Raw genomic sequence first — 21316 nt, forward strand, 5'->3', positions numbered from 1 at the left:
GACTCAACTATGCGCCGAGAGAGGCGCGAACCCAGAATATTCCGATCTGAAAGGGAGTGTCATACCTAAAGCCCACATAGCCGCAGATTTTGCTGTGATCAGAACTATGATTCAACATTGTTCTAAAACTCGTAAGCATTCTTTGCTGGGTATTGTTGTTCTCTTGAAGGTCTTTTGAGGAGATCTCAGAGGTGCTCAATAAGATTCTGGTCTGGATTTACAGCTGGACACTCGAGCACCAAGGTCTTATTCTCAATTAGCTGAGGTTGCACAGATGCTTTCTCGCTCTGAGTCCAACAGTTGCAACTCTTCCTAACACTGTACATTTTAAAATGTTTTTTTTCACAGCAATGTCAGAGGCATACGGAAGGGGTTCTTTGTGTGTCGAGCTAATGTTCTATCAGGTGTAAAATCAGTACCTGGCCGTTAACAGCGTTGTCTCTGTCCGAAAAAAGAAATGTAATATCGCCTAACAGGCGTCATGTCCCGCCCTAATTGTTGAATGTTGCTGTTGGCCAGGGACCCCTTGTAAATATCAACCCAGAATAAAAATATCCTGGGTTGATCAGTCCGCCATTGGTTCCTTCATATGCCTTTTCAGCGTTGGAGATTGCGATAATGGAATAGCAGGTAGCTCTAACATTGAAAAGTTGTACAACCTGAGATACTGGACGTTTAGCAAGGATAGGCCAGGGAGATGCAGTCGCTCTTCGACGCTCCGTTTCGGCATGTTTTCAAGAGTCAAAATAGTAAAAAAAAATTCAAAGTAGTTACGAAATGATTTCAGAAAGAAAAAATGTTTTTTTTTTGGTTTAAAACAGCAGATAACTTGTAAACAGCAGCAGACAACACGGCATGTTCAATTAGGGCACGTTGTGTGAAAGGAAAAGATTCTGTTTCGAGAATTTAAAGAACTTGCGTTTTCAAGATGGTCTCATTAACATTATTTATAGATACTCGTAATTCCTTCTTTGCGTCATTTCCGAAGTAGAAATATCGAGTTGTCTTAGATAAAATATTCGCAATCCACGTTGTGATTGACATATTGCAATATAACTAAACATGCATGTGGTTTAATAAATTATGCTCTTTTAGGTGATATAATTTTTTGACTCTTACAAATAGATAAACAATAGTAATTTAGAGAGTAAATGTGTTATTTCTGCACATGTGTATAGAGAGATCAACAATATTCGAATAGATTTTGTAAAAATGGATTTGTTTTGTGAATAGAATTTGAAAAAAGATCGGAATGGATGGCACATAGCTAGCACAGGATGATAAAAAGTAGAATATGGCATTTGAATGTAAAAATAAATAATGAATAACTCATTTAAACTCGTGTAAATATGAATAAATTATAAATATATTTTAATGCGAATATAATACCAATCAAATTTCATGTTTAAAAAAAAAACACCCAAAAGCCTCGTATGGCTGATTGTAAAAATGATTTAAAATATCTTTGTCTTTTGGTTTTCATGTGTATTAGTCTGTTAATCATCAGGCTTATTGTAATTTTATTTTACAAAGGGTGGGACTCTTCTCTTTGAATTTTATTAATCTTAACATTAGCAATATCGTTGTGGAAATCTTCAAAGTTGTCGCATTTATCATTTTCTAACATTCGATTAGCAATGCTTTATTATTCTATTCATTTTCATTTCCTCAGATAATTTACAATTTCTACCCCAAGCAGCTTCGTAGAAACAAAAGCTATGCAATATTTAAATTTATGAAATAAAAATAAAATTGTTTTGTCAACATTTATAGAGTACAATCTCCTCATCACGAAATGTCTTGTCTTGTGCGGCCTTGGAAAAGGCTCTTTACTCACATTCTCTCACCGTACTCAGGTGTAAAAATGAGTACCCGGCCGTTAACAGCGTTGTCTTTGTCCGAAAAATTGTAATATCGCCTAACAGGCGTCATGTCCCGTCCTACATGTTAAATGTTGCTGTTGACCAATGATCCCTTGTAAAGCGCTTTGAGCACATTTGGTGGATATTGCGCTATATATAGCTCAATTTTTTAAATAAAAAAAAATCTTATTTAGTACTTGGCATGAATGAGTTGTCCAGTCTAATCTTTCATTGCCCATTGTACCGAGGTGTTTATACTCTTCTACCGTCTCAATTTTTTCGTCTTTAATCATTGTACGTATTTCCATGTATGTCATCAACTTTCCTGCACTCAAATATATTTTCCTTTTTGTTTCTTTACAGTGAGTTCTATTAAATAGTTATTGTGACACCGTTCAATTTCGTCATAAAAATTAATTAAATATTGTCAGTATAGGGAATGAGATTAGCGGAAGAGTAGCGTCTCTTGATTGGACGTCATCTTACAGTGAGAACGTCAAAATGGTTTTGCGCATGCGTCTCTCTCGTCCTCGCTTTTGGTGAAGTGTCTCCTGCCGCACAACCGACATGACGTTCTCTCTCTTATAACTTTTCCGCGCGTGACTTCCAATCAAGGGACGCTACTCTTCCGCGCTAATCTCATTCCCTATTGGTGATTTTTCTTTCTTTTTTTTTTTTTAAGAAGAAAGTATAGCTTGTTTTAAGGCAGCGATTAAGGGAAAGCTAGATGGATATGTATCCTTTTGTATGCTTAAAGGAAATACGAAATATTCATTATAATCTCTATACAAACAAGGTTTTCTGGCTTTTTTATTTTAGCAAAAGGGCAGCCCTGGTGGTAATAATGATGCTGCTGATGATGGTGATGGAGGAGGAGGAGGAGGAGGAGGAGAAGGAGGGAAGCGAGAGGAGGAGGGGAGGAGGAGGAGGATATCTTATCACTGTAGATCCGTACGCCATCAATCCCATACGACCTCCTCCTTAGCGTCCATCTCTGTAATTTGTTCATCTGACAACCAATTCTTCCAGTCCCCCGTAATCCCTGGTAAGGAAATAGTATGATTACTTTAATTAAAAACTGTGATAAGGATTTAAAGAGGATTTAATAGTCTGATGTCACGTCCGTCCAGCAAATCGGTACTTTTTATTCTTCATACAGGCTGGATTTTTTTTTCTTCACATGTCATGTGATCAGAATGTATAAAAGTCAAAACACGATCAGATTTATAATGTTTTTCTCCTCTGGAGTCACTTTTATGCTCGTCAGAGAAGCATAATTTAATAAGGGCGTCCGCCATAGTCTAGCGGATCTTCTCTTTATTCTTAGTATTTTGTCCGTGCCCGACGTCCGTAAAGCAGATCCGGAAGATGGCAGAGGACGGCAGTGCCGGGTCGTCGGAGTCCGTCTCCGGCGTGGGGTAGCCCTTACTGAGACAAGAACGTTCAAGATTATACCTAGTTTTGTGTGCTGGTCCGTTATAACGGACCAACACACAAAACTCCGTGCAACCATGAACTTTTATAGTCAGGATCTCAAATTTAACGTTTTTACATTTAGATTTATCATCCTGATCAGCATATCATTATCATTACAAGTCAAAATGTGACCCCTCGTCTCAAAACGGTATTAAGTCGGGATGATTAAAATGCTTAAAATGGAATTTGTAGCCAGAAATATCATGCTTAAGTTGAGTTTATATGATTTATAGAGGGGAAGGAATATCATATTTTACTGTGCTAAATATCAACGTTTCATATTTTTGACCAGTTTAACTATAATTTGACTTTATAGCAACTGGTCCATCCCGACATAATACTGTTTTGAGATGTTGGGTCACAAATTTATTGTTATTAAAGGGAACATGCTATTGTAAAATCGGAGTCCCCCCCCCAAAAAAAAAAGGGTATAACAATTATTCTTTTGACCTAATAATAACACACAGCATTTGTATAGAGAATAACTATGACTAGATCATGCTTTATGCGTTCAAGGTTAGTTCTCCTATGAAAGATGTCTAGATTTAGTTTTTGATTTACTAGTGTAGTAAATGATTTGTTAATCTAAAGCCAAAACTGAGCAAGTGACGAAAAAAAAATCGGACTAGCTTAGTCAGCTCACATGAATTCCGATTTTTTAAAGTCCTTGATTAAAGTCAAATATAGTCTGAGACTAAGCGCTAGTCTGCGTTCATGAAAACGGCACACCAAGTGGTGCTATCTGTGTCCCAAAAAGATTTTTATAAACTACAATAAAAATATAATCTTACCCCCCCTCCCCCCCCCCCCGCCCGCCCTACATATCGGCCAGGGATCAAACTTCAGACCACCCGATGAAACAGGATAAAAATCTGATCAGCAACTAGAACCCAAGTTAACAGAAGCTGCTGATTTCTTTTGACACCCTTTCAATATCTCAGCTTAATGTGGCATTTTTATACAGCAACAAATTCACATATTTATGTTTTCAAGACCTTAACCATCTCCTTACCATCTATAGGAAAATCGTCACATTCGTTACGATACAACCAACAATTTTCTGACTCAGATTTGTTTTTTAAATCACAATATTTAAAGAAAAGGTGTTGTTATATTTACAGGAACGTAATACTGTTTTGTAACGCTTGTTTTGATATACAAAATTATGTATATCATGTACTTTGTGAGCTTAAATTTGAGTTTAAAAAGTCAATTTAATTTATGTGATGGGAAGATATCGGATTTTAGTAAAACTGTTGAGATTTGTCGGTAAGGAGAGAGTTAAACAATCAGGTAAACGAAATTAACATGTAGACCTAGCGCGCCATAATTGGCGACTTCTACGAATCGGAGCAATTCAATTCTTACCTTTACGATACATTCCTGAGAGGAAAAAGTCATTTTTTGCTGCAGTCTTCATGTTCTTAAACTGTGTCACGCGAACTATCTCTTCCACAAATTCCTCAGACACATCAATATCCAAAAACCTTGCCAATTTCTTGATCATCTCTACGGAGTTACTTTTCAGCTTTTCATACTCTATCACAAAAATAGGATTCGGAGTTGTTGGTGACGTCACTACTTTCTTCCAATCAGATGCGTTTTTATAATAACATCCATATCCCAGTTTGCCGCTCATAAACAGTTTGAAAAAATTGTTGAATTCTCCATCATATTGAAAAATTTGTTTCATGTGTTGCATATGGTTGAAGTAACTGACAACTGTGTCTTTTGGGTTTCTTGTCGTTAGAATAATTTTCGTCTTTTTAGTTTTAATTCCCAGGGGTAAATCGTCATATGGGACGTGGGTGCTTAAAATTCTTGGAGAAGGGAGGGAATCCAAAACAAACTCTGGTAAAAAGTCCATATAACCCTGAAAATCTTTACCATATTTGGAAAGGGAAGTCGTTCTTAACAAGAGCATGCGCACAATTTCAAAAGTCCAATGACATCCGGTTTTAGGATAGCCACAAAGTAAAAGGTCGTTGTCTTTCATTTTTAGGTTTTTTAATTTAGTGAAGTTGTCAACGCCGAGTGGTGGATAAATCTTATCGCCAATTTTGGTAGCTTTCATTGTAGAGTTGTCATCATCAACAATATGATAGTTAGTGTTCGATGCCCGGGAACAAATCCAGATCACACAATATTTAAAGACAGACATCAGGCTCCAGACAATTCCAGAATTGACAAGAATTTTATACAAAATGTCTCTGATGACCCCCATTCTTCCTGTGGGATGTATATAAAAAGTACGTAGATTTATTAAGTAAGTAACGTCAGGACGAACAACTTGGACAGTTAATTGAATGAGTGACACCAATGAATAATAATAATAATAATAATAATAATAATAATAATAATAATAATAATAATAATAATAATAATAATAAAAAATAATAATCTTTATTTTCCTAAAAAAGTGTCAATTTGTCATTTGGTTACACATTTATAACAAGACAATATTGACATAGACACACTCACACAGATGCACACTAGTAACATCGTAGTCATCGAAAAAACGGCATCAACAACAACTCATATCATCACCCACATCATCATCATATCATCATCATCATCACAAAACTCCAATATTCTGTTCATCTCACTTTCACATCCCCAAACACATTCACCATCTCATATACTCCATATGTATTTTTCCTTAACAAGCTTGGAGGAAGCTTGTCCTCATCCCCCCCTCTCTCTCTCTCTCTTCTTCTCTCTCTCTCTCTCTTCCTTTCTCTTGTTATCATCTCTATCTATATATCTTATCTTCTTCACGCTATGTCAGAATAGTAATATCTTCATATTATTACATACATCACTGGGTCGTCTGTGAGCAAATTGTTTGTGCCGCCTATAATTTCAATTAGCAATCTCTTTGTCTCAATTTTTGCCAATTTGATTTCGTTAACACTCGCATACTCCCGCCTTTCTAGCATGATTGGTACTACCTGTAAAAAAGTGTGGTCATCACAGAGGCTCTCTTTTTCTTGTTGTCCACGCAGGCGAGATGACGTGCGACAATGACTGGGTGGGATGGACTCATGAGCCAAATCACAGCCGCCTAAGTATTTTTATAAAGATTTGTTTTCTCTTTTTCAACCCGGTTATCCACTTCCCACCACAAACAACTGATACTCTTTACTGCTAAATAACTAGGTCAGCCGGCAATTTATTTGCACACTGAGCTCTTGAACAACCATATCATTTTCATTAAACAGTTGTGTAATCAACATCGTGAGAAATTACAATATATGATCTATGCTATTCGTTTGTCAATGGATGTTATCTCATACGATATTACACAAATCATTCCGAGTGAGCCCTGATGCTATAAATAGAATCCTCATTAAACCCACAACACCAACAACCACACACACACACAGCGTTCAACTTAGTATGTTTTGTCGTTGAGTAGTAATAGTGCATTGAGGTTGGTTTTCTATTCCTTCTTTTAAATGACTGTATCACAGTTGATATTCGAGAAAGAATTATTTGCAGTCGAATTGCTGTTGCGTGTTGTTCTTTTTAAAAAATGATATTCACAAATCTCATGCACAGACGTGTATCGCAATCCATACCGAAACACATGAAAGGACCCATAGCTTCATGATTAGAGGAAATTGACAATAGACCTCTTTTACAAATATTGCCATGGTAAATGATGTTCGTGTAATTCTTAAATTCAAACACAATGCCCCCCCCTCCTTCCATTTTATTTACACCAATATCACACATTTCTAAAATACCACTAAATTGTATTGCGCAATTTCGCTGATAGTCAAAAGGCTCTAACCAAGCACTCAGAAATGATGCCTTGCGAGATACATTTCTTCCAACACAGTCACCTGCTTCTGTCAGTCCTTCATTTTACACATGAAGTACAGTAAAATGTTTTCGATCCATGCCGCCTTAATAACAACAGAACGCCTAAACATCCAATTTTGTTATAGTAAAGTTACATAAAGTGAGATAATGAGATTTGCACATCAAATTTCCTCCCTTTCCTTTCTAAGGGTAAGAATCTTGTCCTTTCTCCCCCCCCCCCCCCCTCTCTCTCTCTCTCTCTCTCTCTCTCTTTCTCTCTCTCTCTCTCTCACTCTCTCTTTCTCTCTCCCTATCGCTCTTTCCTTCTAATCTATCTCCTCTGTATGTGAGGAATAGCTATCGATGCTGTGAGTTAGTCCAAAATGCTCTAAACACCCGCCAGCAGGACACAACGCGCAATACACAAAACAACATGCAATCCCGTACGCCCAAAGTCCGATCGCTAGAATTCAGTGAGAATCATTCATAAAAAGCGGTCGGCCATAAACAACTATAAGGAGCCGAGTTACTTCAATTTTGTTTCTCCCATATGAAACTAAACTACACATATTAATACTGTTACCATGCACTCTCTTATGTCATAATAACATTAGTGCATGTACACACACACTCACACACACACACACACACACACACACGCGCGCGCATGCACATAAACACACCAATGAACAATTTCCCCTTGTTCACTCTCTCTTTCTTTCTCTCTCTCTCTCTCTCTCTCTCTCTCTCTCTCTCTCTCTCTCTCTTTCTTCCAATTATCTATTCCCCTCCTCTATTGTAATACTCTGTTAAGACTTATGCAGACTTATGAAGAATTTACTTATTTAATTGCAGAAGGAACGAAAGTCCTTTTGTATTTGTTGGTTCTGCAGTGTGCGAGAGCATACCTTCAACCTGATGGTAGAATTTTAAATTCTTGATGAAGCACATGGGTTTTGTTATTACGGCCTTTTAAAAAAAAAACTGCCAAATTCCTGTCCTGTCACGATAATTTGCTCTTTGAAATATTTGATGCATGTATTGTTAGCAAATACTTGCTTACACACTCTCACTACACATAACTAATTTGTATGAAACATAAAAAAAAACAAAAATCGAGAGAGATTCAGGATAGATATGACGTATTGTATTGACTGGGAGGTAGAGGTAAATACCCTGCCCCTTTTTAGCATGATGGCTAGAAGTCGAATTCTTAACAAAATGGAGTGTCTTGTTGTATACAACTATGAATGCAGCTCATGCAATTGCCATCTTCTAACAACCTCATAAAAGTTTGTAACAATCAGACTTTTTAAAGTTTTATTATATATTATTAAATTTTGTTCCCAAGGGGGTTACTTATTCCTGTAACGGCAGTAAAAATTAACCAATTAAAATACTCTAAACAATAGAAGTGCAACTAACGATGTTTTCTCGCAATAGATGCCCCTTTTCCATCATGGCCGAAACTTCAAACACATGTTTTTTTTTCATCCAGTGTTATTTTCAGATCAAAACCGCTCCAAGAATGGTGAGTAATGTTTAACATTATACCATGAGCCTCATTCATGTTACCAGGGCTTGTTATTTAAATTAGAAATTGTATTAAAAATAAAAAGTATCAGTATATAGCTTATTTAAGGCTCTAAATAATAGTCATACTTCAATGTTGGAGTAAAGCATATTTTAGGGATAGTATGAATCGAAGCGATGATAAACTCATCCCTGTTACACTCATTCCTGTTACACCTTGTTTTGTAACAGGAATGAGGGATGTAACAGGAATGAGGAAAACATAACAGGAATGAGTAACAGGAATGCGGAATATGAACTTTCATAAAATGAAACACACGTTTTATTGTAACTAAGTCCTTTGGAGCATAATGGCTCATGGAACCGGAGCTTATCCCGGTTTCTGTAGCATCAAACAGACGTTTAACTTATGAATACGACGCTGGTCTATAGCAAATTACATTCCCTCGGGTACCATAACATACACCTGGGCGAAACAAAGTGAAGCAACCGGAATTAATTTCCTTGATTAAGGAAACCACACTATGGTTGTTGAGGGTTTCGAACCTGGTACCTCCCGGTCGGGAGTCCAATTCGGTAACCACACGGCGACGGCGCCTCTACATGGTTTATTGATTCATAGCATATTCTTTTGTTTCATAAGGATGTGTTTGATGAAGTGTTTTGTAAACCACTGAAGTGTTACAGGCCTATGCCCGGGCAGGGATGTACATACTGCGGCTTCCATCCCATTATGTCTGTTTTCCAACATGCTTTCTGTCTTTGTCTTGGAATGAGATTACTTGGTTTTGTCCTGGCCTGGCCGGAGTCTTGGCGATTAATGATAGAAATCGCTTTTTTAATTAAGATGTTTTTGGTGCAAATGTTCAACACCATCCAGAGGGGAATTTATTATTTTACTCGATTCTTTGATAAGTTTATTTATCTTTGACTTTTCTCTTACCCCACATCCACCAAGCCACACTGTAATGCCAAATGTAATAACTCTCATAATGAAGGAGTTGTAAATTTGCAGTATAGTCTTTTTGCTGACATCGAAGGATCTTAATTTTCTCAGAATATACATTCTTTGTGTAAGTCGATATGATGTTTGAAATTCAAATAAAATCATCTACAATTTCTGCATCAACATTTCCTATTTTAACAGGTTTAAAATGTTCGTATTTTCTGTTGTTGGTAAAAATTTGTTCTTTGGTTTTTGAGGTATTAATTTCAATAAAATTGTGCTGGCATCAGTCAACAAATTTATTAACTTGATTAAAACATTTGGTTTCAGATACTTTATCTGTTATGAGACCTTGTATAGCAGTGTCGTCAGCATATATAATTACCTGGCAATTTTCAAATGAAGCTCTACAATCATAAGTGTATAGTATGTAGAGAATTGGTGAGCATACGCATCCATGGGGACAGCCATTTGAGAGATGTTTCATACCTGAGACATGCTCATTAATCTTTACCCACTGTGGTCTCTGTGTTAGAAAACTCCTGAACCAACCAATCAGGTAGTCTGGTATGTCTATGGCACGTAGTTTGGTCAACAGCACGGCAGTGTTCGTCGCGTTAAAAGCTGATGAGAAGTCTACATATAGAATCCTCGCCAGATTTGAAGACTTCTTGTCGAGATATTTCCCGTATTACGGTCAGTAACGCATGTTTATCCAGTATTTTCGAGTCGTATACTGTCTGAAGAAGCTCGCATTTTTTCCCAAGCATTTCATCACAATTGATGTCAGGGCAACCGGTCGGTAGTCGTTGAACGCCACCGGGCAGCGCTTCTTCGGTACTGGCACGATCACGGACGTTTTCCATAGCACTGGTACAGACTGTTCATCGATGGGATGTTGGAATATTTGTGTGAAAGGCACCGCCAGTTGGTTGTGGGAGTATTTCAATATGAGACCGTGTATGTTGTCTGGACCGGGTGCGTTCCGTTCCTTACAACGTTTAAATAATTCCGCCACAACGGTTTCTTCTAGTTCTCGGGGTGGCTTTCTGTTGATTGTTTAAGTTGATGAATTGATTCCGTGTCGATTGTTGGTAGACACGTGTCGAAGCGGCAGTAAAAGGTGTTGAGTTCGTCAACATCTATGTTTACATTACCAGATTTGGATCGATGTTTTCTTTGCTTCTGCCCTCCCATTTCACGAATCATTTCCCACGCTTTCATGGAATTTCCCGATTTAAGTTTTTGTTCCATTTTCCGTTTGTACGCTTCCTTTTCTTGTTTAATGAGGATTTTTAGTTCTTTCTCTTTAGCGTGTGTTTGTGTTCTGTCACCGGTCATGTATGCGATCTTCTTTTGGTTTAGGGCATATTTCAGACGTTTAGTTACCCATGGTTTGTTGTTGGGGAAAATTCTAATTTCTTTCTTTTCAACACATGACTCAACACAGAATGTCATATAGCTTGTCACCACGTCAGTCTATTCATCAATCTTTCCATCTAGTGGCATTAACGTATCCCACATCGTACATTCAAAGCAAGCATTGAGACAGTCTATTGCTTCTTGTGACCACACGTTTTGATGTTTAATGATTGGATTTCCTTATGTCAATGGGCATGATCTATATAAACATTCAATGTGCTCGAGGTCATTGTTCACATTGCAAAATGTACTCAAAGTGACCTACATAGTGAAAAGTGTTCACAGCTTTTTAAATATCTAACATCACGATTGGTCATTTGATTCAGCTTGACACATGGGTATGTTTATAACATTTGTAAACAGAGCAGCGTGTTTACATTTGTTAAGAAATATCCAATGGTTGGACAGCAACAAACCATGTGATTGATGACCTGGTTGGACGAAAACATGAATATAGATCGCTCCCATTTAGACACATATGTTGGTATCAGGTGTATTTTGCTGTGGTCGGAGTTGGAAATCGGTTGTTTACAGATTGATGCGTATTATAATATGTTTCAGTGACACAGTTCAAGTGTGTAGTTTTGACGAGTCTTGCAAGTGACAAATTGGTTGAGTCCGCAGATTGTGTGTTGCCAATGGTTGAAATCGTCCGGGTATATGAGTAGCAGTCGCGACATGTGTTCTTCCAGTGTTTGTTTTGCTTCCTCACTATTTGAGCTCGGGGAAAAGTAAACAACAACAATGTTGACGATACTCAATTCTCGGGGTAGATAGTGAGGGCGCAGTGACAGCGATACAAGTTCAATGTCATGTGTGTTGATTTGTGTTACTAAATTTGCGGTTTTACACCATCTGTCGTTCACATAGATGCAAACACCTCGACCTTTATTTTTCCCTTGTGAGGAATATCTGTCATTCATAAACAATAAGAAATTGCCCAAAGCAAAACTTCTATCACTGTCTTGGGGTGACAACCACGTTTCTGTTAGTCCAATGATGCACAAATTTCTATAATTGTTGTCAAACTTTGAAAGGGAAGCAAGGGTGTCGATCTTATTTCTAAGCGAATGTACGTTTGAAAGAATGATGGATGGTAGTGGAGGGCGATAATAATAATAATATCAATAATAATAATAATGATGATAATAATAATAATGATGATAATAATAATAATGATGATAATAATATAATAATAATAATAATAATAATAATAATAATAATAATATAATAATAATAAAATAATAATAATAATAATAATAATAATAATAAAAATAATAATAATATATAATAAAAAATATAATAAATATAATAAATAATAATAATAAAATAATAATAATAATAATAATAATAAAATAATAATAATAATAATAATAATAATAATAATAATAATAATAATAATATAAAATAATAATATAATAATAAATAATAATAATAAATAATAATAATAATAATAATAATAATAATAATAAAATAATATATAAATAAATAATAATAAATAATAATAATAATAATAATAATAATAATAATAATATAAATAACAACGACAACAATAATAATGATGATCATAATAATAATAATAATAATAATAATAATAATAATAATATAATAATAATAATAATAATAATATAATAATAAAATCATAATCATAATAACAATTATAATAATAATAATGATAATAATAATAACAATAATAATAATAATAATAATAATAATAATAATAGATAATAAGGTTGATGATAATAAAATATTAATGATGATGATGATGATGATGATGATGATGATGATGATGATGATAATAATAATAAAGGTGATGATGATAATAGTAATACTGATGATAGTGATAGTGATGATGATGATGATGATGATGATGATGATGATGATGATGATGATGATGATGATAATGATAATAATAATGATAATAATTAGGTGTAATAAATTATCGAGGCGCAGCTGTGAGAAAATCAATATTGAGTTATTTAAAATCATGAGAAAGTTAGGAGGGATTTGATTTTGATCAGTTCAGAAACTGCTTGTCTGTGGCCTTTAACCTGACCCAGGGTGAAAAAGGCAATGATAATGATGGTGATGATAATGATGATGATGATGATGATGATGATGATGATGATGATAGATCGTGTGTGCTTGGCTAAACAATTCACAACATTGCCATTCAGAAATATAACGGACCACCTCTAAAAATTATGTGTAATCTTGGTCATTTATTGTCTGGTTAATAGAGTTTAGTGAGATGGAAAAAAAGCAATAACAAAGACCTGATTGGCGTTATCTTCATTCTATCTATTGAGGTAGACAATTCAAAATAAACGCATTCACCCAGTCGTATTTGTTTAAATCATATATCCAACAAGCACACAATCCGTTTATAATCCGTTACAGAGAGTCGAATGAAAAATGATCTTCTCAGAGCATTAGACCTCCCTGCCTCATGTACAGAAGACTCAGAGGAGATCTAATTGAAACTTATAAATTGACCAACAGTCTCTACAAAGTAAACGTAGAAGATTACCTCACATTTAACAAGGACAAAGAACAAGAGGCCACTGCTATAAACTTGCCAAACAAAATTGCCGTTTAAATATCCGGAAAAAATTCTTTAGTCAGCGAATTGTTGAGACATGGAATGACCTGCCTGAAAAAATAGTTACAGCGCCAAGCATAAACAGCTTTAAAAGCCAAATTGACAGTTTCCTGCTGGATCTAAAATACAGTACCGATTTCCCATTGAAGCTTGCCTTTTGACCTCCATACTTTGTCGTCCGTTCGCTTAGCGGCCCTTTCCATGCGTTTTGTGCACTCTTTGTAACCAGCAAAGTACACACATTGGTGTAGAAAATTATGAAGATACGAAAAATAGGTGGCTCCAAATACAATTTTTATTAAAAAGTCCTTAAAATTTGTCGTAAAGTCTAGTGAAAACGCGCACTTTGTGACGTTTTGGCGCTCGATGACAAAAGTATTTAAAAAAAAAACCCCATTCTCACCCATTAAGAACATCTTGATCAATTTTTGATTGTGGAGATAGAGTAATTGTACACACTTCGCACAGGTGATCCTGACTTTTGATTCGCACACTTTTGGTAATTTAAATTTTCGGATTTTTTTTTCAATACGTGAAATACGTTAATTACGCAATCACAGTATTTAATTGCCTCAACCGATGTTCCTTCTTGCTTCTTGAGACATTAAGAAAAGTGGCAGCTTATATTTTGCTCCTTTAAACTCCAAAGTTACTTTCCTGAATTCACGAGATCGGCGAGTATCAACTTTCCTTTTTCCCTGGGATGATGCATGCAGATACACGGAGGAAGGGTTGCTTTTTTTTTTTTTTAAACTTACTCCGTACCATCTGCTTAATAATCAGCATTTAAATATCTTATTTATAAAGTACACAATGTGGTAGAAAGGCGCCATTGGCCTAGCTATTGTGGTTGCGACTGAAAGCAGGTGGGCGGAACGATGAACACGATCCGTCGTGTTGCACATCGAACTGCACATCTTTGACGAGATGAATTATATGTTTTGTAATTCTTCCTTTTCATTAATTCACACAAGATATGTCAGCACAATCTAGATCTCTGGATTACACACACACACACACACACACACACACACAATATATATATATATATATATATATATATATATATATATATATATAAATATATATATATATATATATATATATATATATATTATATATATATATATATATATATAAATTAAGCTGTTATATAGCGCAATACTCACTAAACGTGCTTAAAGCGCTTTACAAGGGATCCCAGTCCAACAGCAACATTTAACATTTAGGACAAGGCATGTCGCCAGTAAGACAACGCTGTTAATGGCCAGGTACTCATTATACACCTGAGTACGGTGAGAGAATGTGAGTAAAGAGCCTTTCCCAAGGACTCAACTATGCGCCGAGCGAGGCTCGAACCCAGGACCTTCCGATCCGAAAGCGAGTGTCATACCACAAAACCACATAGCCGCACGTAGGAATATTAGAAGAATATTATTTTTATATATATTATATATATATGACGTTACGGCCTTTGCGCAGGCACCCTCGATAAGGTTGTATCTATTATTATTCTCCACTATAATAAATAGAAATTAATACCAACATTCAGAATTTGTGGCAATAAATTCAATGGAGTGACTGATTTTTTTGTTTTGTTTTGTAGACTACGATATCATTTAGATATAATAGCATATCTATAATAATTTGTATTTTGGTTACACTTGATTTCACAGGTAAAACTATTAAAGAGCATTGAAGCTTATCTTTATAATTATAGTCCTATATCGTTGGTGAATATGATGACAATCCTTTCTTTAAAGAATATCGAGGGGTGGCTGAACAAAGGCCGTAACGTCAAAAATTTCAATTTTTCGTTTTTTACATAAATCAACTTGGTTTGGAGTAAGGTTTATGTCTACAAAAAAAATATATATGCAAAAATACTTATTAATTAATTTTCATTAATTAAAACCCGAACCCCGTAACGTTTTTAGACAAAAAATGTGACTGCCCAAAAGCCGTAGCTTGAAATACGTCTATAAGATTCTTAAACAGTGCCTATCAGCCACTGCCCAAAAGCCTTAGCAGTAACTACCGTTTTACCGCCTGACGAAAAGGTGGAAATGTAAAGGTAAAGTTGACTGCCCAAAAACCGTATCTAGCAACAAGGCGTTTGGTTACAATGGCGAGCTCAATGGCCTTGACTGAATTTACGGTCCGGCGCCACCAACCACCACCTGCATGCTTAGCAGTGGAAAGGAACGAAATAAATTCAAATATTTAAAAAATCCATTAAACTCTATATAAATGATGTTGACGATGTAGATCTTTTATACTAGAAATTTTGTATAAATAAAATAACTAAAATATTAAATGACCAGTATCATCCACTAAGACCATCAGTTATTATGTCAGAAAGTAGTGGTCGCCCTTTCTCTATTTCAACAAAAAAAGAGACACACCGAAAATATTTTCTGCCGTCCAGTATTAGGCCTAATAACAACAAGCAATAATCATTTTATATAATTATTTCGCATTTTTACTTTCAAAAAATGTAAATATTAATTTATTAATTTATTTGTTTTGCAATCTTTTCAATTTTCAATTTATAGTGACAGTTTTAACTATTTTACAGTGTTGAAATTATTCATATTATAAAGCGCAGCTCTGGTTATGGAGCTGTTCCTTTTTATATATACATCCTATTTCCATTGTATTTTTATCTTATTGTGTAAATTATAACCCGTCTGTACAAAAAATTTCCTTTTTGGGATGCAATAAACTAGTATTATTATTATTATTATTATTATTATTATTATTATTATTATTATTATTATTATTATTATTATTATTATTATTATTATTATTATTATTATTATTATTACATTTCTAATTTTCAAATCTTTCAGTAGAGTTTTGCGCCGTAATTTTTTTTATTGACTCAAATAAGCACGATGTTCTCCACAATGCTATATTATATATACTGCCCCCCCCCCCCCTTCCACATCCCAGCCTTCTCCCCACCCCTCTCTTCCCCCATCTTTAACCATCGGCCACTGCTCCACCCCCACCCCCCCCCCCCCCCACCACCCGTCTTCGGTCCGGCGCCCCCCCCCCCCACTCTCTTCCCCCACTATATATATATATATATATATATATATATATATATATATATATATATATATATATATATATATATAGTATGTGTGTGTGTTTGTGTGTGTGTGTGTGTGTGGAGAGAGAGAGAGAGAGAGAGAGAGAGAGAGAGAGAGAGAGAGAGAGAGAGAGAAAGAGAGAGATGGCTTTAAAATCATTTAAGAAATTTTTCATTGCAAATGTCTGGTGTGTGTGTGTCTCTGTGTGTGTGTGTGTGTGTGCGTGTGTGTGTGTGTTTGTGTGTGGTGAATTTGCAATACGTTGTATAATAAAATAGCTCTATAATCACAGATATTATTTTTCTTGCAAATTTCTGATATGCATATGTGTGTGTGTGTGTGTGTGTGTGTGTGTGTGTGCGTTTGTGTGTGTGTGTGTGCGTTTTTTAAATACTTCCTTTGATAAAATAGCTAACTAAGCGTCATTCAAATATAAAATATATCAAACAACGTATGTTAAAGAGTAGAGTTATAGGTTTGAATGACTTGTGTGCGAACCGATGAAAATGTGTGCGAAGCGATAAACACATAAGCAGCAGCTTCTTATGGTTCACACTATTATGTTATGACGATCGACCCAATCAGCAAAGTCCGGTCCGCATTCGTGCACCGTCGCGAACCCGCCTGGTAGCATCGTCACAACACACCTTTCGACTAGATGCTCTGCCGTTTCGGGTTCTTGTCCACAGCGTGGACATAAAGGACAGGAAGTTAGACCCCACTGATGTAACGCACCGGCCGTTAGGCAGCTCCTCGACCGAAGCCGATTCGCAGCTACCCAGTGTCTCCTCTTACTGGTATCAAAGCCTGGCAACTTCTCACCAAGCTTAGAGGAGTGTAGGTCCCCGCCCCCACGAGGGATTGAATTCGTCCAAACCGACTTCCATCTCGTATGTGCAGCTCATAAGGAAAAGTTTGTGAAGCGATGAACACAAGGGTATTTAATATGACTAGTTATAAATAACACAAGAAGAAAGTAATCGCATTCAGAATAAAGACTAATAAATGGGCTTCAAAACAGTATGTGCAGATTTGTCCCTTCGCTATGGAACTCCCACCTACTGTCATTCCAATTCAGCCATGTCTGCAGATCGGGATTTGGCCCAATATGTCGCGAGTTGTGCGAACATTGAGCAATTACTCTATGTTTGTTTTAATGTTTTCCATTATCTTAATACAATATAAGTTGCATGTGTTATGTCAGTATAAAAAAAACATAACTAATTTATTATTAACCCAATTGATCAATAAAAGAACATCTCCACACACAATTCTACCAATACACGCTAATATCCACACACAATGCTTTACCGTTTCCTTGTTCAGGTTTAAAAAAACAAAACAGTGTATTGACTTGTTTGTTACATTTCTACTTGCCAGCCTCACAGTCCTCTGTTTCCTTAAAATTAATAAGCATCATGCCTGGGGACCTCGTCAAATTGGAATGCTAGTTTGATTTGTTGGGTGGTCAAGATTGCAAGGACTACAGTTCCATTCTAACAGGTATTTGGAAGTATGCGTTTTGTGTGTGTGTGTGTGTGATTGTGTGTGTGATTGTGTGTGTGTGTGTGTTGATGTTGTTGTTGTTGTTGTTTTGTTATTGTTGTTTTGCAGAGAATCTTACCACTGAGCTATCCAAGCCCCGTCATCTAATATGTGTTAAATCTTTCTCATATTAGACTAAACGCACACGCATACACACACACACTCGCACGCACACAAACTTGTTCATTCTGTCAGCTCTCAAGCTACCCTATATCGCCTTAAGATGGTAATATTTTCTGTAACTTGATAAACTACGTAATTCACACTTTTGTAGGAAATAATTCTAAACATTGTCTCTTTAATATGTAATGGGGTTTTGTTTTATTTTTATTTTCTTCCTAGAATGCGCTGATATGACAGGAGGAAAGAACGGCAGGCATCCTTTGTCGACTGTCAAAATTGATGTCCTATTGGTGGAGACAGATCGAAAGACCATCAACGGGCCATCGACCCTCTACGATGAACTCCTACCAGTGACATCTATAGACTCATACTCATACCGATTGTCTTAAAACTACAGAAAAATAGTTACACAAGGGCATACTTTCTATTGATGCTAGAATACTCACCTATTCAGCCCGCCAGATGAATGGTACCAACTCACAGAACTTTGAGTAACCTTTAATGTTAACAGTCTGTTATTGATGCTATATCTACTTTAAGTAAAATACAAACAATATCTGCCCATGAAATGAAACATACCAACAACACAAAACTATTCCGTTTGTAACTATAAAAACACTCGTCGTCTGGTCGACTATTTTAGTGATAAAACATCAGAATGAAGTCAACTTCATTCCTTCTATCGGAACTCGGGAAGAACAAATCATGTGTACCAATGATAAAGAACCTTTTAAACCATTGTCATTCTGGACTGCCAGACGGCCAGAGTCCCTCGTGGCCAATTTCGACTTCAAAAGAGGCCAAATAAAACGCAGGTGGCTAAACACTACTAACACACCGACCCTGAACAATTCAGAGGTTTCAATTTTTTAAAAATCAACTAAACTAGGCAAAAAAACCCCAAAAAACAACAACAACAAACAAAACAATCAAACACAAAACCCCTCTAAAAACAGACGAAAAAAATTAATAAAATAGAAACATGAGATACTCTGTAAGGCCAATTTTGGTCACACTCGTGGCTATCTGGCAACACACTGCAGACCCAAATTGCATGTGTAATCATAAATGGACCAAAGAACACGCAAGTCTTATAGATAAATTTTGATTACATGATATGGCCAATTGGCTGTTCCTTGACGACATTTACTGATAAAGTGTGTATAGATAGTATGCGCTTGGCTACGAAGCTCACAACATTGCCGTCCGGAAGTACAACGGACCAACACACACAACTATGTGTAACCTCAAACGTTTATAGTCTGGTTAATACAGTTTAGTGAGAACTACTCATAAACGCGGATGGCAAAAAGGAATAACAAAGACTCGATTGACGTCCCTTCATTCTATTTATAGGTGTTTTTTTTTCGGAGATCAATCGTAGCCTTTGTAAACTCGTAGCCTGACACTGACTATAACATTTTGCCAAAAGACGACGTCCACGACCTCGAAAGAAAACGAAATGTGAGTTGTATTCAACAGTTACAGTTCAACCAATGAGATCATATTATTATTATTTTTCCTTGAGAACTACAAACGACAGCACTAATGTGGCCTTCGTAAACTCAAGGCCTGATACTGACTAAAAATTATATGTCACAAAAGAAGACGACGATCACCAAGCGAAAGTAAAAAGTGAATTTTTGTAAGAAGTGCTCATGGAAACAGTGGGGAAGAGCAGAGAAATATATCAAAGTTATCCAAGATAAAAAAAAAATGACGTCAAAAGACAAGTCCTAGTGTCAGGCATAAGTTAATAAAACTACGGATCAATCTGGAGTTTTCGTTAGTGATAGCCTGACACTAGGATTGGATTTGTATTTTGACGTCATTTTTAGGTGTCCACCATCTAGTGAGTTGTCGTTAGTTGTGCTCAAGGAAGCATATTATGATCTCATTGGTTAAATTATTGAATACAACTCATGATTTGTTTCCTTTTGGTGGTCTGGTTTCATATTTTGACGTAATTTTTTGGCCAGTGTCAGGTTATGAGTTAACAAAGGTTGCGGATAAATATGTGACACTAGGACTTATTTTTTAAAATAATGTTTAGGTTAGTGCAAAGCACTCAAAGAAACAAAACATGATCCCATTGGTTGAACAATTGAATACAACTCACGATTTGTCTTCTTTTGAGTTGTTTTCTTTCATTTTGACGTAATTTTTTAGGTAAGTGCACGGCAGTCAAACGTTACCATCCATAGTTCAGTTATAGATAGTTCGAAGATGACGTCACTCAGGCCTTTGTTTTTGCCATCCGCGTTTGTGAGTTGTTCTCACTAAACTGTATTAAGCTGACTATAAACGTTCATGGTTACACAGAGTTTGTGTGTTGGTCCGTTATACTTCCGGATGACAATGTTGTGAACTCCTTGGCCAAGCGCATACTATCTATAGATAGTCTGCGCTTGGCTTAGAAGCTCACAACATTGCTATGTTTCTAAAAAACTTTAAATGCCATGTGAAACGTTCATACATAGATACAATTTTTCAAAGGTATAAACTAAACTAAACTAGAGCTTGTATATAGCGCAATGTCCACTAAATGTGCTCAAAACGCTTTACAAAGGGTCCAGACCAACAGCAACGCGTAACATGTAGAACGGGTCATGACGTCTGTTAGGTGATATTACATTTTTTCCTGACAGATACAGCGCTGTTGACGGCCAGGTACTTATTTTACGCCTGAGTACGATGAGAGAATGTGAGTAATGAGTCTTGTCCAAGGACTCAACTATGCGCCGAGCGAGGCTCGAACTCAGGACCTTCCGATCCGAAAGCGAGTGTCATACCACAAGACCACATAGCCGCACATATAAAGAGCATTCATTGTTAATTTGACAATAATGAGTATACAATCACTATCTCAAATGATTTTAAGTTATACATTTCATATCAGTCT

General features: G+C 36.1%; 1 protein-coding gene across 2 annotated transcripts; it reads right to left on the minus strand.

Moving 5' to 3' along the window:
* Positions 1-2518: 2518 nt before the first annotated feature.
* Positions 2519-19372, minus strand: LOC144957512 (sulfotransferase 6B1-like). Of its 2 annotated transcripts, none has more exons than XM_078888842.1 (3): positions 18861-19372; positions 4707-5567; positions 2519-2904 (listed from the first exon to the last, which is right to left on the minus strand). In XM_078888842.1, exons 2-3 carry the CDS (start codon positions 5560-5562, stop codon positions 2822-2824), a joined length of 939 nt encoding a protein of 312 aa, XP_078744968.1. In that variant the 5' UTR covers positions 5563-5567; positions 18861-19372; the 3' UTR covers positions 2519-2821. The 2 variants fall into 2 exon arrangements, with proteins under 2 accessions (XP_078744968.1, XP_078744969.1); XM_078888843.1 differs by having other exon boundaries at positions 18994-19119.
* Positions 19373-21316: the final 1944 nt, after the last annotated feature.

This window comes from Berghia stephanieae, chromosome 12, assembly GCF_034508935.2.
Source record: "Berghia stephanieae isolate SIO BIC M18660-M18661 chromosome 12, UCSD_Bste_1.3, whole genome shotgun sequence".
Lineage (NCBI taxonomy): Eukaryota > Metazoa > Mollusca > Gastropoda > Nudibranchia > Aeolidiidae > Berghia > Berghia stephanieae.

Coding starts and splice junctions, on each gene's coding strand:
- LOC144957512 (XM_078888842.1), bottom strand. CDS start 5,562: ATGGGGGTCATCAGAGACATTTTGTATAAAATTCTTGTCAATTCTGGA. Junction 2,905..4,706: donor CTCAGGAATGTATCGTAAAG/GTAAGAATTGAA, acceptor TTTCCTTACCAG/GGATTACGGGGGACTGGAAG.